Source organism: Crocuta crocuta, unplaced genomic scaffold (assembly GCF_008692635.1).
Source record: "Crocuta crocuta isolate KB4526 unplaced genomic scaffold, BGI_CrCroc_1.0 scaffold187, whole genome shotgun sequence".
Taxonomy (NCBI): Eukaryota; Metazoa; Chordata; class Mammalia; order Carnivora; family Hyaenidae; genus Crocuta; species Crocuta crocuta.
In genome coordinates this window covers 2382641-2403015 of record NW_027532196.1, presented here as the reverse complement: position 1 = coordinate 2403015, position 20375 = coordinate 2382641, and the positions used below count along the sequence as shown (strand labels likewise).

The 20375-nt window shown below is 43.1% G+C and overlaps 1 protein-coding gene across 2 annotated transcripts in view; it reads left to right on the top strand.

The window, feature by feature from the left end:
* The window catches only part of ISM1 (isthmin 1), a 75319-nt gene that overhangs the window by 7626 nt on the left and 47318 nt on the right, over nt 1-20375 (top strand). The window contains exon 1 of one of the 2 annotated variants that reach the window (XM_077777541.1): nt 18128-18243. The exons of the other annotated variant lie outside the window; for it this stretch is intronic. Within the exon in view, the coding sequence (XP_077633667.1) occupies nt 18145-18243 (99 nt within the window). The 5' untranslated portion in view covers nt 18128-18144. Of the gene's footprint in view, nt 1-18127; nt 18244-20375 lie in introns of those variants that run through there. 2 annotated transcript variants of the gene reach the window in all.

The following is a 20375-nucleotide window of genomic DNA, read 5'->3' as shown; positions in this document are numbered from 1 at the left end:
GAATGCAGTCCAGGCTGGCTCCATGTGGCTGACATATTCTGCCTCATGCCAATCAGTGATGCTTCTAAAAAGGCTATTCTTGGCTTCTGCTCCCATGTGGGAGAAGGAAAAGAAAGAGCAGGGACAGCTTTAGAGAAGAGACTGGGAAAGCTGCTGGCCTCATGGTTAAACAGCAGCCGCCTCCCCACCCCACCCACCATGTGGAAGCAGATGCTGGATGAATGTGATGAGCACTTCCAGTGGGACCCAGCCATCACCTAGGGCTGTGGTGTGGAGCAGTGCAGCCTGGCTCTGAACCAGCATCAGGCTGAGGGTAAGGGTGGGGCCCAAAGGACCCTACCTCTGAGAAACTAGAGGTAGAAAAGGCTGGGGGTCTCTCTGCCAGCACAGGATTCTGCCCACCAAAGATTATTTGTTAGTCAAGAAATGCACGTCGATCTCTGTGTGTCTTCCTTCTGAATGCCCTCCCTTGTATAGTCTCACTGCTTAAAATTCGTGTGCTCCATGGCAGGGATGGAACTGTGCCTGCAAATATGTTATTCATCACTCACAAAGCCTTAACAATTTAAGCCTGCAACCACTTCCCTGTTGAAGATACACCCTTTCCAGCCTTCCTTTCCCAGACATAACAAGAGAAACAGTACAAGCCTGGAGGACAGGAGCCTGTGGAACTCTCTGAGCTGTATATTCTGCTTTCTTAATGACTGTCGCTGTCCAGAAGGATATCTTCTTTGTGACTAATCGAATTTTCCCTTTCTTCAATGTGTCACAAAGTCCATTTTCTCAAGGTTTTCTGAGGAACAAGTAGTCAGTTTTTAAATTGTTTCCCATAGTTGAGAGTAGTATCGTATTTCTGTTTTTATTTATGGCAATACATTGCTAATACCTAGTCAGCCATTCTGGTTCCAGATCATTTTTGATTATTCTTCCCAAGTTACTAACTGCCCTGAATCCCCAGTATATTTTATCCTCTGTTTTGTTTTGGTTTGAGGAGGCTGTGTCTCATACTGCAGGTATGTTCTGCAGTACCCTCTTTCTTCTCCCTTTGCATCCCAAATGTTGACTTGGGACCAGTCTCATTGCAGCTATCTTAATAGCTTATTAATTTGCTGATTGTCACAGAATTGAGCACTGACTAGGTAGATAGCTAAATAGAATGGAAAAAATAATTTTAAAAAATATGACCACTGAAAATATGAAATCACTATAATATGCTGCCAGAAAGAAAAAAGGGGGAAAAATAAAAAAAAAAATCTGAAGACACCCAAGTGTTGGCAAAAACGTGGAGCACCTGTAGGGAATGTGAACTGATATGAACACTTTGGAAAATTGGTTTCCAAGCTACTAAAATAATATATATGTACCCTCTGACCCAGCAATCCCACCCGGGACATATACCCAAGCAGAAATGTGCACTCTAAGACCTGAAAAAGAATGCTCAGAGCAACACGATTTAAATAGCCCCAAACTGGAAACAGCGAAATGCCCATCAACAGTAGAACAGATAATCAGAAAATACACACACTGAGAGCGAACAAACAACATCTACTCGCAACACGTACAACTTCAGAAATGTAATGTTGACTGAAAGAAGCCAGGCACGGAGGAGTACATGCTGGATGATTCTGTTTATGTAAAATAACCAGGAAGAACTAGAAAAGAAGAGACGCCAGTCACCCTTGTCAAGGAAGTGACTAGAAGGGAGCATATGGGGGCTGTGGTGCTGGTAATGTTCTGTTTCTTGACATGAGTGTTGACTACACAGATGCATTCAGCTTGTGAAATCTCACTGAGCTGTATAGTTGTATATGTGCATTTTCCATATGTGTATCAGTAAAGAATGCAGCAGGCAGAGTGGACAGTATAGAAGAGATGGCCATTTTTCACTGGGAAAGGCAACCCTCAAGCCCTGGAGCCCACTTTCTTTGCTCCCTGACGTGCACTACCCTGCAGACTAGTCTTCAAATTGTAATGAGTGTGGACTAGTTTTGGTGTTATGGGGATCCTCCTCTGCCTCCGTGGCCCAGTGCTATTGTTACGACATCAAAGACCAACTGCTGGCTAAGATACAGTTCATATGAAAAGAATGACCAGCAAATTTACTGCTTGACTTCATTCCCTTTAAATGGAACTGGCCCCATGGTCCTCTTTCAAAGCTCAATTGTGGACATATATCTTCTTTATAGGACATCGTGTACAATAAAGAGAAGCAATAACTTAAAATTTAAGAAAAGAATACCTTTGAGAGTGCTGTGAGGTGAGCATTCCATCACTGTGGTTACATGTGCCCAAACACTCCTAAAAGTCTAGCCGTTGGTCTGACAGCCTTCTATTCAACATGGTGACTTTTTTTGGACAAATTGAATTATATATGCTCCCACCCTTTCCCTAGGCTCTGGAAGTTCTTGGGAAAGTCCTTAATGAGGAGCAATCTACTTCAAGCCAGAGAGCCACCTCACCAAAATCAGGCTGAATGGCAAAGTGCATATCCCAGTACTCATTAACTTATTTGGAGTTGCCCTTTGTGGAGTACACATTTTTTTAAGGACTGAGCCCAAACTAAACCTGGATCAGTACTATGCAGTCCCTTAATATCCACGTGGACATCATTCTTTCACACAGCACTAAGTGTGGAAATCTCAGGGAGTTATTAGCACTTATGAATACTGAGTGAGAAAAGAATGGAGTTGTTTTCATGACTACGGGAAAAGTAAGAACCTCACTACCTTTCTAAGAGGGAAGACTTGCGGTATGCAAGTAAAGTTCCTTACAACATACAGGATGTCCCTGGCGTGACTTGGTGTCTGACCCAGCTGGTGGAGGAAGAGGCTTCTGCAATCAAAATTTACCAGCCTGCTCAAAACCAAGCAATCCAGAACAATCCTTTCAATATGCAATCACTTATTACAGTGGTGCATTGGCCTATAGGGGATAAAACATTTAAAGAGTGGCCAAGGCATCCTGGCCCAAGGCTTCCACTTCTGTTTAATTCATTACTCTTAAAAAGGTTCAGCATGCCATAGTTTGCTGGGAAAAGGCTAACTGCTGAGAAGATCCTTTCCTCTGTGCTCCCCTCACTGGCATTTTCAGGAAGGCACACCTGTCGTGTGAAACAGCTATTTTTTTTTTTTGAGACTTTGATGGAGGCAAAGCAATTAATAAGACACCTATGAAATGAGACAAATCTCACTTAAAATGGGAGTAAGTATCCAATGGAAGAAACTGGAAATAGTTGGAGAAGCCATGGAATCCCAAGGAGAATAATTCTAACTGCTGAGCAGCAGGTGGAAGTAATGAGAGTTGGGCTCTTCTGAAGGCACCTGTGGCAGATAGCTTTTCTGTTCCAATTTCTCACTGCTGGTCTCCTTGCCCTGAAGAGCAATTCAGTGTGGTCCCCATGCCCCAGAGTGGTTCCTTCACTGCTTTTTCTCCAAGGCCTGGCCTGATGTTAAGCTCTGGAATAATCCAAAAATGAATGTCAATGTCCTTGGCTCTAAATTTGTTCACAAATGGGGAAGGGGTGGGGGGAGAAAAGAAGGCAATTGGGCCTGACCAGACCCAGAGAACTCAGTTACAGAATGGCAGAGCCCAATATAAAGAAAGAATTAAGTGCTGTGGACCCAAGAAGAGTGCCATTTCCACCTTCCTAATGTGAGCGAAGGACAGGGAGGTGAACACAGGGGAAATCTAAGAGACAGAATCACAGCTTTAAAGAGCTACCCTCTAATTAAGGAGGTTGCATCTTTTCTCTGAGTCCCTGAATGCTTGTTGCTCCAAGATTGCTCAAAGCATTAACTCAATTTACTTTACTTGGAAGGCTCCTATATGTTTCTACTATTCTTTGGGTGGGAGTTCTTCACACCACTTAGGATGCGGTGTAAATGGAAGTGCTGTGGAAACTTGCCAGTGAGACAGAGCTTGCCCAAGTGGCAGGGGCTGTCTGTAGGCCACACGGACTCTTTTTAAAAGAAAACTCAGCACCCAAAAAATCCCAGATGCTCAGCCTGAAGCAACATCAGGGAGCCATCTGTGGGCTCCCCCTTGGGATTCAAGGACAGGTGGATGCTGGCAGAAAATTTGCTATGCCTGTGCTTTGGAAGGTTCTTGGTCCTAACAATCTAAGTGAAGTGCTTCTTACCATCAAGACAGGTGTATGCCAGGGTCACAGCATGTGGTTGCAGGCATGATTACTGCCCTGCTCACTAGGTTGAACTAGGACTTCATCTAAGCTCTGTGCTAACCCCCCACAACCATGATGAGGCACTCTACTTAGAAGGCAGGTTGCAGGCACTCACCAAACACTAAAATTCTGTTGTCAGCAAGACCCCTGAAAAACTAAGCACCAACCTCTCATTTCTTGCATGAGGAATCCAAAATCCAGAGAAATGAAAGAACTTTCTCAGACCAGACTATTCATTCCAGATTGACTAACTCCCGGTCCTCTCTCAGGAAGCCACACAACCTCCCATTTCTGGACATCTTTAAGAGAATTGGAGCATATGTAGATCTAAAATTCCCAGGCTCTGAAATTATAGTTGCTGTTAGGTTGTTATGAGATCTGAAAGGAAATTCAATGAACATGAATTGTAGCTTTATTTCAGATACCAGGTTGCAATCAGGTAAAGGATGTAATGCACATAGAAGTATAGGGCATGGCCTGACTATATAGTAAGCATTCCATTATTCCAGTCATTTGTTTAGCACTTACATACTGAGTGTCTACTATATGCAGGCATTATGCTAGACACTGGAGATTCAACAGAGTATAAGCTTATGCTCTGGAAGGGGAGATTGAAAAGAATCAATTCATAAGTAAAGTATTAGATGTAAAGTAGATAGTAAGAGGTACTTAGCAGTAATAGTAATAGTGAAGTAATAGATGGTAAAGTAGATGGTAATAGGTGCCAGCAGGACATGAACAGGGAGCAAAGACAGGGAATACCTGGGGGTACCTACTAAAAGAGTGTGGCCAAGGAAGGACTTGGTGGAAAAAGTGACACTGAAGCCTGGAGCTAAAGTATAAGACAAGGCCATCTTTGCAAAGAACTAGGAGGAGAGCAGTTCAGGCAATGTAATCACACACACCAAACCTTGAGGTGGGAAACCTTGGCTTGACTAAGGGACAGAAAAAAGACTGGGGAAAGGGAGTAAGTATAAGGGAGAAAATGGTTTGAGAATTTGTAGAAGAGAGTGGAGCCTTGTAGGTTATGATAAAGGATGTAGCTGTGCTTCTGAGATCAGCAAGGAAGGAGCCATTAAAGAGATTTGGATGAAGGCTCTGTCTGATTTGTGGAGAATGGGTGGGAAGGGTACAGACATGTTAGGAGGTTTCATAATAAAATAATCCAGGCAAGAGATGAAGGGATGTGGACCAACATGTAAAGAAATGGATGGATGCAAGACATCGTTCTGATACAGAGCCAACAGGATGTGCTAATGGATCATATTTCAGAGTTGAAAAACTGAGGAGTCAAAAGATAACTTCCAGTTTTATGGGGTGTGGGGCATACATATCAGTGTATCTATACTGGATACATAGAATTTGAGATACCTGTGGGACATCCAAGTGAAGATGATGAGCACAGAAGTGGTCAAATAGACTGGGAACCGAGACTGAGATGTCATAACCAAAATGGTAGGAGGAGAACCAAGAGTTGTATCATGGACACCAAGGGAGGAGAATGCCTTAAGGAAAGAATTCTTTTGAATGCTGCTGTGACGGCAAAGAAGATGAAGACAGAGGAGTGCCCATTCAACTGGGCATCATGGGCATTGCTGAAAGCCTTGATGAGAGCAGTTTAAGAAGCACCAGAATAGATACCAGCCTCTACTGGGTAAGGTAGCAAATGGGAGGTGAAGAAGAAGAAACAGAATCTAGGGGCTCCTTGGTGGCTCAGTCAGTTGAGTGTCCAACTCTTGATTTCAGCTCAGGGCATGATCCCCCAGGGTCATGGGATCAAGCCCTGCTTCAGCAGGCTGAGGGTGGAGCCTGCTTAAGATTCATTCATTTTCTCTCTCTCTCTCTCTAAGGTAAAAAAAAAATAAAAAATAAAAATAATAAAGAAACAGAATCTATAATTAAGTCTTAGGGAAGCTTTGCCATGAAGGGGAACTGCGTGGAATTGGGGCTGAGGGAGGGTATTTAGCTCATTTGTTTTAAGATCAGAGATACCAGGGCATCATTGATGCTGATGCTGAGACTGAGCCAGTAAAAAGGGAAAAATGAATGATGAGAGATTGAGAGGGGAGGGCTGAGGGGTAAATTGATCAAGAAAGTAAGAATGTATGTATAAGAGTTGACACTTGATAGAAGCAGGGATGATTGTTCCATGCAATAGTTGAGAAGAAGAAGACAATGAGCTATGCAGTTAGGAGCATAGATATAGTGTGAGTATATGAGAATTAACCATACAAGTCTCATGGATGAGGAAAGCTCCTGTTCCTTCAATGAAATCTGCAGTGAGGTAAGTGAGGAAGAGTAGGGGATTTGGAGAGAGTAGATATGAAATACTCATCTTGGATATGAGAGAAGGCAAGATTGTGAGGGAATGGCTATCTACTTTGGAACAGTGCTGAGTACTCATTTGAGGTTTGAGAACATGGAAGACAGACCAGGTTTTAAAGTTGAGCTATTGTATTTTTCCTATCATCCATGTGCTTGGCTACTAACATAGGAAAGTTGGATCATTGGATTCAACCAGAACTGAGGTTTTGCCCATGAAATAGATCAGAGGGAGAGGAGGAAAGGAGAGTTGTGAGGAGTTACAAAGAAATGGTTATACTTTCTAAAATGTGCTAAATGAGAATGAAAGTAAAATAGAAAGCTGAAGGACAGTGAGAAAAAGGTAGAGAACTGGAGATCTCAGTGGGTTGAAAACTAAGGAAATGAACTAACAGGACGGAAAGTACCTTTGTGTAGAAGATTTACTGACAGAAGGTCTAGGGCAGAGGGTAGCTGAGATGCAGTGGAGGAAACGGTTGTTGGTGGTGAGAGATCAAGGGGCTAGGACCATCTGCATGGATGTTGAAGTTGCCAAATAGGATAACAGATGAGATTGGCGAAGAAGACCGAGCCAGAAGGTTACATTTTCAATAAATGAGGGAGAATGACCAGAAGTTCCATATAGCAACTAAAACAGCCATCATCCTGAAAGAAGCAGAGTTTGTTTATGCATTTTTGGTTTTGTTTTTCAGGAAGAAGGGGGAGGAAATGGTCAGGATGCAGCTATGGGGACCAGGAAGACATAGGAGGAGGTTGAAGGAATAGTCAGAGAAGAAGTTGAAAATGAGAGGAGATGGCTTATCATGGAATGAAGGTCCTGGAAGGGATGCAGAGAGTGGAGGGGGACAGGTTGAGTTCAATTAGGAAATGTTCAAAGCTGTATGGGATGGAGAACCTATGGTGATGGAAGATCTCTCAGTGGAAGCTAGAGAAACCATAATGGGAATGGTCTTGAGCTTCTCTTAACTGAAGGTGACACCCTTTTCTCAATGGCATGGTAGCCTCTGGGCTTTTGTTTCTGTGATTATTTGGTTTGATGTAAAGGAATCAGATGAGGGATGGGGTTACTTAGGTCTCACAAGGTGGGGTTGGCAGCCATAGCTTGAGCTCCTTTAGTGTTCGCATGTGGAATGGTTTAAGCTGGTAGTTATACAGACCTCACCTGATTCTATCTACTTGGTTTTGTCAAACACTTATATAGCACTTGCTACGGGCCAAGCGCTTTTCTAAGCATGTGATGAATATTAATTTATTTAGTTCTCAAAACAACACCATGAGCAGGCACCATTATTAACTCTATTTTACACTATAAGGTTAAATAACCTATCTAAGTCACATGGTTAGTAGAGGTAGAGGCAGGATTTGAACCCTGACTGCCTGGATCCCAGAGTCCATACTTTCAGTCATTATGAATGACTATGCCCCACATAAGGTTCAGGCAAAATTTCCTTTTTCATTGTCAGAAAAAGCTCTTGCCTTGAAAATCTGAAGATTTGAGTTTGAATCCCTATTCTGCCACCAACAGGCTGTGGACTTGGACACAACATTTAACTTCGCTCCTCCTCAGCTTTCATAATGGCCAGTTCATGCAGTCATTCAGGGACCCAGACTGATGGAGGCACTGTTCTCTTCTAGATTAGAAAGGACATGCATCACTTCTGCTCACATCAGTCATATTCTGATACAAGGTGGCTAGGAAATGTGTTCCCTGGCTGCCTCCACTTTGGAGCAAGCATACATATTTTTTGTGGACAGCTAGCCATCTCTGCCTTATTACTTGGTATGCCTTATGCTTTCGGGACTCTGTGTGCATTTCTGTGTGCTCTCAGCTTTGTGTCTTCTTTCTGCCTCATCTTTAGGTATGTCTCATTGCATTACTAATAATTGACCATTAGCCACCATGCAGTCCATCACTTCTCAGAATATAAGACATATAGTCAAGAAAAAACTTAGTCCTTCCCTAGTGCCAAAACCAAAGGAAGAAATTAAACATGCCCCAAATTTCAAGCCATAGCCATCACCTCGAAGCATTTATTTGCATTGTGAATATTTATCGAGATACTAATCAACAAAACATTGTTTAGGTAGAAGTTGCTATAACCCATGTGATTGGGAATACAATTTGATTAAGTTCACAGTATTTCTGCCGTTAGAGTAGCAGGTGCAATTTCCCTGAAATAGATGTTTGAAAGGAAGATGGACTTATTTTCTCAATTATCCAGATTATGTGTTTGCTTTAGTGGAGTGGAGATAAGCCTCAATGCTCATGGAATTTGCAGAAGGGAGTGTTCATCTATTACCACAGCTGCGATGGAGGAGGTGCTGATCCACCTGCAGGTGTGAGACAAAGCCCATTAGCAGTTCAGAAAGGTCACACTCACGGACAAACCCAAAGTGTAATTTGTTGTCTTCCCCTTCACTCACAGACGGGCATGGTAAACTCAAGCAGAAAGAAAACATGCCTCAACCTTATACTAAATGCAGAGCTCATTTTCTTATAAATGAAAAGTCCACATGGGCAGGAGAGCTGCTTTAGAACAGCTCATCTCTGAGAGTTTGCAGGTGGCAGTCTCTCACCACCATGATGACTACAGGTCTCACCAAGGTGTCAAGTTCAAACACAGAGGCTCTGTTTCCCACTACTCTGGAATACGGATTGTCATTATGGGGGGAGGGGGGGGATTGTCTGCTAATAAAAACAGAATGTGGTTACTTCTTTGGACATTGTATGTCCTTAAGTCCTGCAAACTATGTGGTAAGGCAGTTTTGTAATTTGTTTTTTCTCACAAGAAGAAGACCAGCAAACAGATTTTAGTTACAAGTAATCACATTCCATGTAAAAACACATTTAAAAGGTTTAACGTGGAAGTTTATTCCACGGTTCACAGGCATGTTATTATCTTTACTAGATACTGTTGTAATTCAAACACAAATGAAGAGAGGATATAATTTCTTAAAAATCTCTTGGCCAAGTTTTTTTGTTAACTATCGTTCAAGTATTATGGTTCCACTAATACATTGGTGGGGTGATGCATTTTATCTTGAGAGAATACATTCCCCCTTACCAGGCTCCTAAAAGCAAACTACCAATACAAAATCAAAAGGGGGCAAAAGGAAAGGTGTGTTTCACCTAAATGTCAGATTTAGAAGCATCTGCCTTGCCTAGTGTGTATGGCATTAATTTCCTGCTGGTTTTTCTATTGGAATGCCCCCCTGAGCTGCTTGAAATTGAAAATCAAGTCATGTTTCTTTAATCAGCTCTAGGAAACAGTGAAAGAAGGGGGTGGTGAAGAGGTTTCTTTTTATGAAAAGTTTCTAAAATCAACAAAGCCTAGAAAAAAGACTGTGCACAACTTTGGGCCATGAGGCTGCAATTTTAATCTCAAAGACCATTTGTCCCCCACGATCTCCATCCCACTTAAGTATCTTCCTGCCTGTATTAGTTACCTCTTATCACAAAATTTAGCAGCTTCAAAAAGACATTTATTATGTCGGACTTTCAATGGGTCAGAAGCTCAAGCACAGCTTAGCTAGGTACCTCTGGTGCAGAGTCGCTCACAGATCACAATCAAGTTTATCAGACAGGACAACAGTCATCTCAAGGCATGGCTGGAGGAGGACTGGCTTCTAGGTTTACTGGCTTGCTTATTGGCAAGATTCAGTTTCTCATGGGCTGGTAACAGAGGGTGCCCAAAGCTCCATGCCAATGGGGCCTCTCCATAGGGCAGCTCAAATATGGCAGCTTGCTTAATAAGAGCAAACAAGTGAGTAAAGCCAAAAAGACTATAAACAAGACAAAATCCATGGTCTTTTTTAACCTAATCTCAGTGACATTCCATCACTTTTGTCATATCCTACTTGTTAGAAGCAAGTTACATGTTCCATCCCACCCTCAAAGGAATGGAAGATTGCACAAGTCTGTGAATTCCAGGAGATGGGACCACTGAAGGCCCTTCAGAAGCTGCCTTCCACACTCCACTCCACATGTATATGGTCCCTGCCCATTCCTATTTATCTCAGTGGATAATTCCCCTTCACTGTCTTGTGTGGCAAACTGGATCCTTACTTCCCACTATCTCCTTATTTTTCATTCAAGTTTCTCTTGCCTATTCAAAATATAGTACTCACATTAATTTTCTTAATAATTGTTGCGTCTGTAGCTTAAGAACCTCCAATGGCTTCTCCTATTCCTTGCCTCAGACCAGGTACTGAGGAACTGCATATCTGGAATTAATCAACTTTTCTCACTCTCTGCTTTATAGGCTGTATTTGCAGCCAAATTGGACTCTTATTTGTCCTTGTGCCCTCCCCATGCTCTTTTCCCTCTCTGCTCAGACCATTCCCTTGGCTAATGCTACCTTCCTCCCTCTTTCCAGCTGCAAAAATCCTGGACAAGCCACAACCGTTTTACTATGAACTGTCAAGGTGGAAACGGGCCATTTCTGAACCGTTATAGCATTGTACATCCATTATGTGATGATTGCATTCTTCCTCGTATGTAATTATCCGAGGGTGTGAAACATCTCTACTCCCTGCCTCTGCCTGCCAAAACAGGGTAAGGGTCTTAAGAGCAGAAATAGTAGCTTGCTTCTCTTTTATACCCCAGGGCATGTGAGGTATACACCCAGAGCTCCTGCCTATAGCACATGTTCAGTGAAATTTGCTCTGTCCACTAGTATATGCTTTCCAAAATGCCTTCACTGTATTTGGGAAGACAAAGTGGGTGTTTTTATTTTCATTTCATAGATGAGGAAACTGAGACCCAGAAAATGGACCTACTTGCTGACAGCTGACAATGACAGAACCCCAATTAACTCCCAAGTTCCAAAGCCCTGACCTATAAGAAGGAAAGAACTAACTCAGGCTTCTCCATTCAGATCTGATTTTTTCTTTAAAATATAAAACTATTTAACTTGACCTGATTTTTTAGTGGGGTGATTCACACTCACTCAACAAACCCTGAATTGTACTAAATGTTTTATTCTTTTGATTTTTTTTAACCATCCCAGGGTAAAGGAGGAAGTAGAGCAGAGATTTTTTAAAATAAATAAATAAATAAATAAATAAATAAATGGCCATCAAGAGCAGGAGGGGACCTTGAATCTGCATTTCTTATTCCTCTGTGAATTCACCTTTCCAAATTACCCCAAACAGCAGCATCAGGAAACATTGTGCTTTTAAATGTCACCGTGTGTGTGTGTGTGTGTGTGTGTGTGTGTGTTGTTGCTGTTGTTGTTGTCCCTGATTCACTTCTGACCATGTGATGAAGCAAGTTATCATGCAGCTTGTAGTTTGCACAGGTCAAGAGTGTTCCAGTGACCTGAGACACTTTTGTCAGATGCCTTGGCTGGAACCACAGGCATTTCTGTCAGGAAAGTGATGTGTGGTGTGTGTGTGTGTGTGTGTGTGTGTGTGTGTGTGTGTGTGTGTAGGAGCAACTTAAAAGAAAGACTCATACATGAAGGGTAATTATTTCTCAAAACTCACTGTACAGACCTCCATAGGCAATATTCTGAATTCAAAATGACTTTCAGCCAAAGTCATGTTTGCACCTGGGAACTGTGAAAAATATTGAAAGCTTCATAAAGGAGATGTGACTTGACCATGACAGGAAGTGACTGACAGTCCCAAAGCTTCAGATGTATTGACATTAAGGTAGTGAAGTAGGAAAGAACTATGGTTTTCAAAAAGTCAGTTCTTGGTTTCTTTTTTTTTTATCTCAGTATAATGTCTGTGTCCTAGAATAAAACTCTAGGACCACATTTTACACCACATTTTACACCACAGTGCAAAAATGACTTTCATGCAACAGGTATTGTCTGAGTACTTTGCTTTGGTGGGTCTGATACTGAAGAAAGTTAGAATTTCCTCTATGACTTCATCCTGCACCAGTATTGTGATTTCCAAATGCTGTATGAATCTGATTTTCGAAGTTTCAGGTGGACCATGTAGTTGATGGCAGCAGCAAAAAGTGTTGAAGGAATTCTCTACTTAAGACTAAGGCTATGGTGCCCATTCTTATTAGTACATTTTTGGGGGGCATGATTGTCAGAAACTTTTATTCTCTAGCATTTAATCCCTTGGTTCTCCTTTAAGAACATTTCTCAATTCACCACTTGAATTAGAAGTCTGATGTCCAGCAGCAGATGATTATCCAAAAAGCTGAGGGGGAACTGCCCATAGCTGGTGGGTGAACTGACTCAGAGAAGCCATGGTCAGCTGGAAAATTTGATATAATTTTGACAAGTTGGTGGGCCATTCATCTGAGCAGTGAGGTGTCTACACTGTAGAAAGCTGTTTTTTTTAATGTAACATTTTGCCTGACATACTGTTTTGGGGTCAATCTCAGAAGGGTCCTAGGTTTAGCCAAAGCACACTTCATCATTTCCCAGGTGACTTCATAATACCTGAGACCATTGAACTTCACCCCTTGAGCCAGGTCCCATAACAATAATTTCTACCAGTGTTCCTCTTGCGTTCCCTATGGTGAACGACACTAATTTTGTTTCTTCTTTCAGCCTGCTTCTCTCCCCTTTCTGTGCCTTGACACCAGTGTTAGAGTAACAACTTCAAATAGCCCGAAGGATGTCGCATGATGACTTTGATGCCATTCTTCTGATCCCACAAGATGTTTCCCTGTTCTGTGTTACCAGCTGTTTGGGAGGGGGAAAATATATAAATATATAACTATATATTTATCCACAAAGCATAGCACTGGCTTTGAATTTACCATGAAGATACAAATGGAAGATAGGGTGAAAGTATATGATGTAAGGAAGAGAGTTGATAAACATGAAACTGGTAAAAAGTGCTGTTATTTCTGAAACTGCTTATATAGGAGAGAAAGCTGTTTATACTTGGGTGAGATTGGCTACACACCACGGGCCAAATTCTGGCCCCAAGTGCATGTGGTCAGCCCATGAGCCCTGGAAAGAATCTGACTTTGCCTTTATCCAAATATTAGTCATTGCTGGGTAGATTTTTTTAGGATGATTTTTGAAAAGATAAATAAAATAGGGACACAAAGACCTAGAAGAAAAGCCGAGTCTTACAGTCTCCTAATCATCTTCCAGTCTCCCCACCATCAAGAGGGACCATAACAGGCATAAGTGAGGGCCAGTGGTGAGCCTGCCCATTTCACAGGTGGACCAGGGCTTGGGAGCTGGTGCAGCCAGTCCAGACCCAGAGCCTCCTGCCTCCCCATGTCTGGTTCTGCCCAGCAGACTGGCTGCTGCCTCCAGATGGAAAGAAGAGCAGGCCAACTCAAACCCCTCCATGCTGAGTGGATGGATGCGGCAGGACCACACGGAGTCCATTCTTCTCCAGCAAAGCAGTGATGTGTTCCAGGCAAGAACCCAATCTGGGATGTTTTGGCCCAAAGGAAACATTTACAACCAAATTATACACCTTGGAAAATAAATGAGCTTTCATTTTGGAAGGAAACCCTGCCAGGCTCTTTATTATTTGCACCACAATCATAAAGTTGGTTTTAATCTCTATAGTGGAATGTCGCTGGGCTGGCCAACTGGCAGGCTCTGGCTCTTTGAGTGGGGACCACTTCAGCCTTAAGAACGCACAATGGGAAGCAGGGGAAGTCCTTCTCCTGCAACATTTTTCTCAGGATCCATCGTTTTGGTTTTGGGTTGTGTTTTTTTATTATTTTATTTTGTTTTGTTTCTTCTGGCACGTTCATTGCAACTTCAAAGCAGACCCCTTTTTTCTCTCTCTTTTCTTTAATTCTCATGTTTGAAACTTCCTGGGGCCTTCCAGAAAAAGACTTAATGTGATGTTTCCTTTCTAAATTGATGAAAATCCAGGAGTAGATTCAAGAAAATCTATAATGGATTTCCATTGATTGCTTGAAGGGAAATACAGGATATAAAAGCTCAGAAAGACCAGAGGGAAAGGGCTTATCAAGCAAGTTTTCTTTTTCTGTCTTAACAAAGACATTGGATGATTTAAACCCGCTGGGAGTCTGCTCCCAGGATTTATACCATGAAATGACCTTGTAGCTATGGCAGCAGGGAGGCTTAGAGTTTCTGGGATGGCTTGGGTCTCAAATATCTTATACCATTATCAGATTAGGTGCTGGCTAATGTGTTCTGATTTAGGGTTTGGAATAAGAAGCTGCTCCTACCCAGTGTTTAAAAATGTGGCTGGTACTTGTAGTTAGGGAACTCCTCTGGGACCTACACAGAATATTGCACTTGTCTAAAGACATTAGAATGAAGTCCTTGTGGACACTTGGAGCTTCAGAAGGCAGAGCAGGAGCTGCTAGGGTAAGTGATTGTCAAGGCTTCGGTGCTCATTGATGTGGCAAATCACTGCAATGCACTTAAGAATCCTAAGTGGGGAGGAGGGTTGTAGGGGGGTTAAATGGGTGACAGGCATTAAGGAGGGCACTTTTGGGGATGAGCACTGGGTGTCATATGTAAGAGATGAATCACTGGGTTCTACTCCCAAAGCCAAGACTACACTGTATGTTAACTAACTTGAGAAAAAAAAAAAGAATCCTAAGTGATTCCAAACTTAGCAGCACAATGGAATCCCCTAGAGATCTTTGAAAAGTACCTGAGTCCTATTCCAGACACCCTGATTTAAATGATTTGGGGTGTGACCTGGGCATCAGGAGGTATAGCAAATTTGGGAACCCCTGCTAGAAACCATAAACTCCATGAAGGCAAGAATGGTATCTATTTACCATTGCATTCCCAGTGCTTGGAATGGAGTAATTGGCTCTCAGTAATTACATGTTGAGTGAGTAAATGAATGAAGGTCTTGAAGCTCGTCTGCCCATATACCATTCAAAATGAATCCCAAATAAGTTTAGCTATTAAATATTTGAAGTGATTTAGGGTGGACTGTGGGTTAACTTCTGGGTCTACTTTGCACCCATCTATTTTACCCTCTGTCTCTCTCTTCCTGAGAATGAGAATGACTTTATAACCTCTTCCTTGGTCACTTTTAATATTCATGACATGCAATCTCCCAACTTAGGACCACTGATTGCTTTGTGTTTTCCGTAAGTCAGGGATTCATACCTGAGGTACGCTGCATCTCCAATTTCCTTGCCTCTCCTTGTGATGCCTTAATTATCCAGAGATGGATCAACCCAGATTTTTGCCAGCAATGCCACAGGGGCATCTTTCACCCACATTTAATGCCCAGTACATGTTCTCTCGTTCTGATGCTGAAGGCTTCTACTACTCACTCCTTGCCTTCATGCCACCTCACCCCCTCCCACAGACACCAAATCCTGGCAGTGGATAAGTCAGCTTCCATTGTAAAAATGTTTATGGAGACTGTCAGTTCTTAACCTTAAAACTGAACCATGCTGTTTGTATTTTTCCAAGTGATGGCGAGTGTGAAGGACTAATGAAAATGGAGCGTGAAGAGATCAAACATGCATCGTGGAATCTTTGTTCAAGACCTGGGATGGGAGAAATTCCCTTGGGGAGGGGTGGGAATTCCGGGGAACATGATCTTCTAATAGTTGGACTCCAGGCCTGAGATCCTGGCCAGGGAAGGAGAGAACCAGCAGTGGCATGTGGGAGGGAGGGATCAGAAGATACTTTTTTTGTCTTTGGGAAAGCAAGAAACTTATTTCCTTTGGTCGGAGAATGAGAAGATCCACTTGTAACAAACTCTATATTCTGACCTTATAGAGCCTGCTTTCAAAGGCTGGGATTTTGAAAGACATTCATAAGTTTGTGTAACGTGCCTTGTTGGAGAAGTTTCTGCATACTGTGTGCATTTCTCTAGACCACAGGGGAAGGTGAGCACCTGGATCTCTCAGGGGCTGACTACAGCATTTGGTTAAAAATGGATTTTTCTCTATCTGCAAACTTGGGGAGTGAATGGGAGAGTGAGCTGAAGCAAACAAATGGCATTTTCACAGAATGAGGTATAAATTTGCTGGAGGAGAGCAGAGCTCTGGCTGCTACATCCAGTCAGATGTCCTTTGTGGGTTGTCTGAAGAGAGCATTTTCTTGGATAGGTCTCATGCATCAGGCTTCTGTTTTCGAGAAGGCCACCCCGAAGGATAAGGAGCAAGTGTGCAGGGGAGCTGTTGAAGGAATGCTCCTCAGGGGTGTTTCCCTTTGGAATGGGTCACATTTGGTTATGATGGTAAGGACTGTAGATATGCTGGGAACAGAAAGATTTTGCTTCTCCAACTTCATACCTGAGTCATTCTTTCATCTCCTGGAAAGCTGCAGCTAGATGTTGGGCACTTTGGGATTTATCCTTGTGATGGGTTCACAGGGAACTCTCGGGCTTGAAGAGGAGCCATCTCCAAACCATGGTAATAGGCACTTGGCATTTGGGGCGCCTAAGGGAAACTTTTGATCCAATTATATCCTCTGTCTCCTGCCTTCTTTCTTCCCTCTTCTCTCATATAATTTCTCTCTGGCCTTCCCGAGGGCTCCCTCATGGGCCTTGTTTAATATGCTAGTCCTCTGAGCTAGAAAAGTTTACCCCATAGCCAATTAGGGCCCAAGCCTGTCCCTCCCCATAGCCCAGAGAGGCTTATTCAGAGACAGATACACTGCGAAGGGGATGTCAGTTAGAAACCCTTTGCTGTCCCATTTAGAACACTAGCTACCTAAATGAGCAGGACGAAGCTATAAGATACTGATGCTGGCGATAAGTGGGAAGTGAGTTGAGTCTTATAGTACAGCCTCCATCTTGAACATTCTACCTTTTCACCTCATGTATTGGTTCCTAATGTCACCTGACTCCGTGGCACCTTCCCTCACCCAGGGACCCAAGGGTTGAGGAGCACTGCCCTTAGTGTCCTCATTGCAGGGGAATGGCCATCCCTGAGGAGTAGGTGACTGCTCAGAGGGTCTCCTGATGCCGGGCTGGATGCCTTGGGAGCTCTTTTGCTCTTTGCCTAGTTACATTTTCCCCAGTTCACCAACCATGTGAGAGTCCTTCACTTCCGGAAAACTTTTCCCTTTGCTAAAGTGACCCTCAGAATAATAGCTCCTTAACTACTACTCAGCCACTTGAGATCTCCTGGGTAGAGCCCAGGATCTCAGATGTTAGCCTGCCTCTGAATTACTGGAAGGGCTGGTTAAAACACAAACTGGTGGGCTCCACCCCAGGACAGGGCCTGAGAGTCAGCATTTTTCAAGTTAACAAGTGATGCTGACACTGCTGGTCTGGGGGCCACACTCTGAGAACAAGTAGGTTCAGGTGATAACTCAGCTTATTACCGCTTTCCAGGAGCTTGGTGAACACAAGTATACACTTGTGTATCCACACTTATAAGTGTGTATACGTAAATAAATACGTATATAGACATACATATATAATATATTTGTATTCTTATTTGACATTGAAGAGAATCAAGTAGATTTAGAAAGTGTTCAGAATCAGAAGTGAATTTAAGAGAATAAAATGCCTGGGCTCCTACACCTCATCTCCTTCAGAGTCTTCCTTCTGTCCCTATTCCCCCATGTTGCTCCCCCAGGGCTTCTGCTTGGTGCACTCGCTGGGTGTTGAATGGTGAATCAGTCATGCACCAGTGGCCGTCCACATTGGAACCTCCCATGCTGTCTCTACATTCTCTCTCACTACTCATGACATCACTGAGGCAGGCCATGTCATGTTGGGCAGAACTTGGGGCCACCTCATCCATGGAGACCAGGCCAGAAACTGAGGCAGGGAGAACTTTCTCCATCTCTGCCAGAGCCTCTGTTCATCCCCCCACACCCCAGGATCCTAACATCAGAGAGGTAGGGTGATTCAGCTGGGCCTATGCCAATGGGGTTTTGAAATCCTATTTGTTTATTCATCTGTCTGTCCTTCCATCTGTTTATTTAGAGGGTATTTTAAGCACCGAATTGTGAAGCACACAATTCAATAGGAAGAACATGAGGCTGGGAGTTGGGAATCCTGCATCCTGGGCCCAGCCCAGAAACTCTCTCCCTGTGCCACCTCCTCCCAAAGATCTCTGGGATCATGTTCCATCAACATGAGGAGCCAGATCCCCACCTTGTGCCCTGCTCTTGCCAGGCAGGTCTGGTTTGACTATTCTCAAGACTAGCTATGTCTTTTTTTTTTTAATTTTTTAAATGTTTTATTTATTTCTAGGAGAGAGAGAGAGAGACAGCGTGAGCAGGGGAGGGTCAGAGAGAGAGGGAGTCACAGACTGAAACAGGCTCCAGGCTCTGAGCTGGCAGTCAGCACAGAGCCCGACACAGGGCTCGAACCCACGAACCGTGAGATCATGACCTGAGCGAAAGTCGGACGCTTAACCGACTAAGCCGCCCAAGCGCCCCAAGACTAGCTATGTCTTAATAGGGGACTGTGAAGATGAAAAACTAAAGCACTGACCACTCCCTTCTTCCTGAAGGGCAGGCATCTTTTGAAAGGCTGCCCGTCAGTCATCTAGGTTGGTTCTCTCTGTGTCCTGATCCTTCCCTTTATGCTGGAGTGGTTAACACTCTTCCCTGTGGCTTCCACCAACACAGGCTGCCATCTCTTGTCTCCACTGTCCAGTATTAACACCTACAGCCCCTGCCAATCAGCCGAATTCACAGTCACCATCAGCTCCAGCTGGACCCTTTATGAGCTGAGCGACTTTGGTAATATTCTCTATTCAGCGTTGTCATCTGTACAGTGGAGATGATGTCATTGTACCCACCGGGTGAGGAACTTTGGGAGGCACTGAGCTGGTGCATGATGAGTGTTGGGACAAGGCCAGCACAGAGAAGACATTTCTGTAAAGGTGGTGGAGATATAAGTTTGGTTACAACTAAGGAAGATAGGAGCTGAGCCTGAGGGGGGTGGGAAACATTCAAGGTTAACAATATACCCATGACTACTAGAAAGGCTCATGAGAAAAGGGCATAATAAAAGGGAGAAAAGACATGAGTTTACCACAGAGATGTTCCCCATTCTACAGGTGGAGCCCCTCTTTTTTTCAAAAGCTGTGTTTCCTTGTGCCTTTTATTGTTCAGAAAATAGAAGTAATAGAGAAGCTTGGTATCTTTAAGAAATGTCTGTGATCTTGCCACTTGCCATTTCTCTGGGATTTCTTTTCTGTTTTCTTTTGTGTTTTGGTAGTTGGATAAGTTCTGCATCTAAGTGACACGCATACCAAAGGGAGCACAGATCATAAGCACACAGCTTAGTCAGTTTCCACAAAGTGAACGTACTGCGTGACCAGCTTCCAGACCAGGAAACAGAGCATGGTCAGTGCCCCAGAAGTTCAAGGACTCACTGCAGGTCACTAGCATCCCTGGGGGCACCACTGTCCTAACTTCTAACAGCATTGTTAGTTTCACCTGCTTTTAAACTTTGTATAAATAGAATCATGTTTTATGTTCTTTGGTATCTGACTTGCTTTGTTTGCTGTCTTGTTTGTGAGGTTCTTCTATGTTGTTTGGTGTGGTTGTAGTTTGCTCATTGCTCTATAGGGTTTCGTTCTATGACTATTCTCTGCATGCATCTTACTTAAATCTCTTACTATAGATGACCAGCCATTTGAGCCCCTGCCACTTTCAAAGTTCACCCCAAGTTTAGCAGGCATGAGAATGAATGTAATGGCACCACATACTAATATCCAAAGCAACACATGTTTGAGGACTGGCTCTTTGTGACCTATTTTGTTCTGTGCCTCATCTGGCCCCCTGAATAGTGGTCACAATGCTTGCATGAGTACTATGTGCCATTCATTCTTATTTCATCTCCTCTTGATAGAGAGATAGATAGATAGATAGATAGATAGATAGACAGATAGATAGAGAGGATTTACATTTACAAGTATATATATTTGAATATATGCTTTGTTTAGTAGGGGGAGTCCTAGATTCATTTTTCTAGGAAAACTCATACTAGCTCAATCTTTCTCAACTTGTATAGT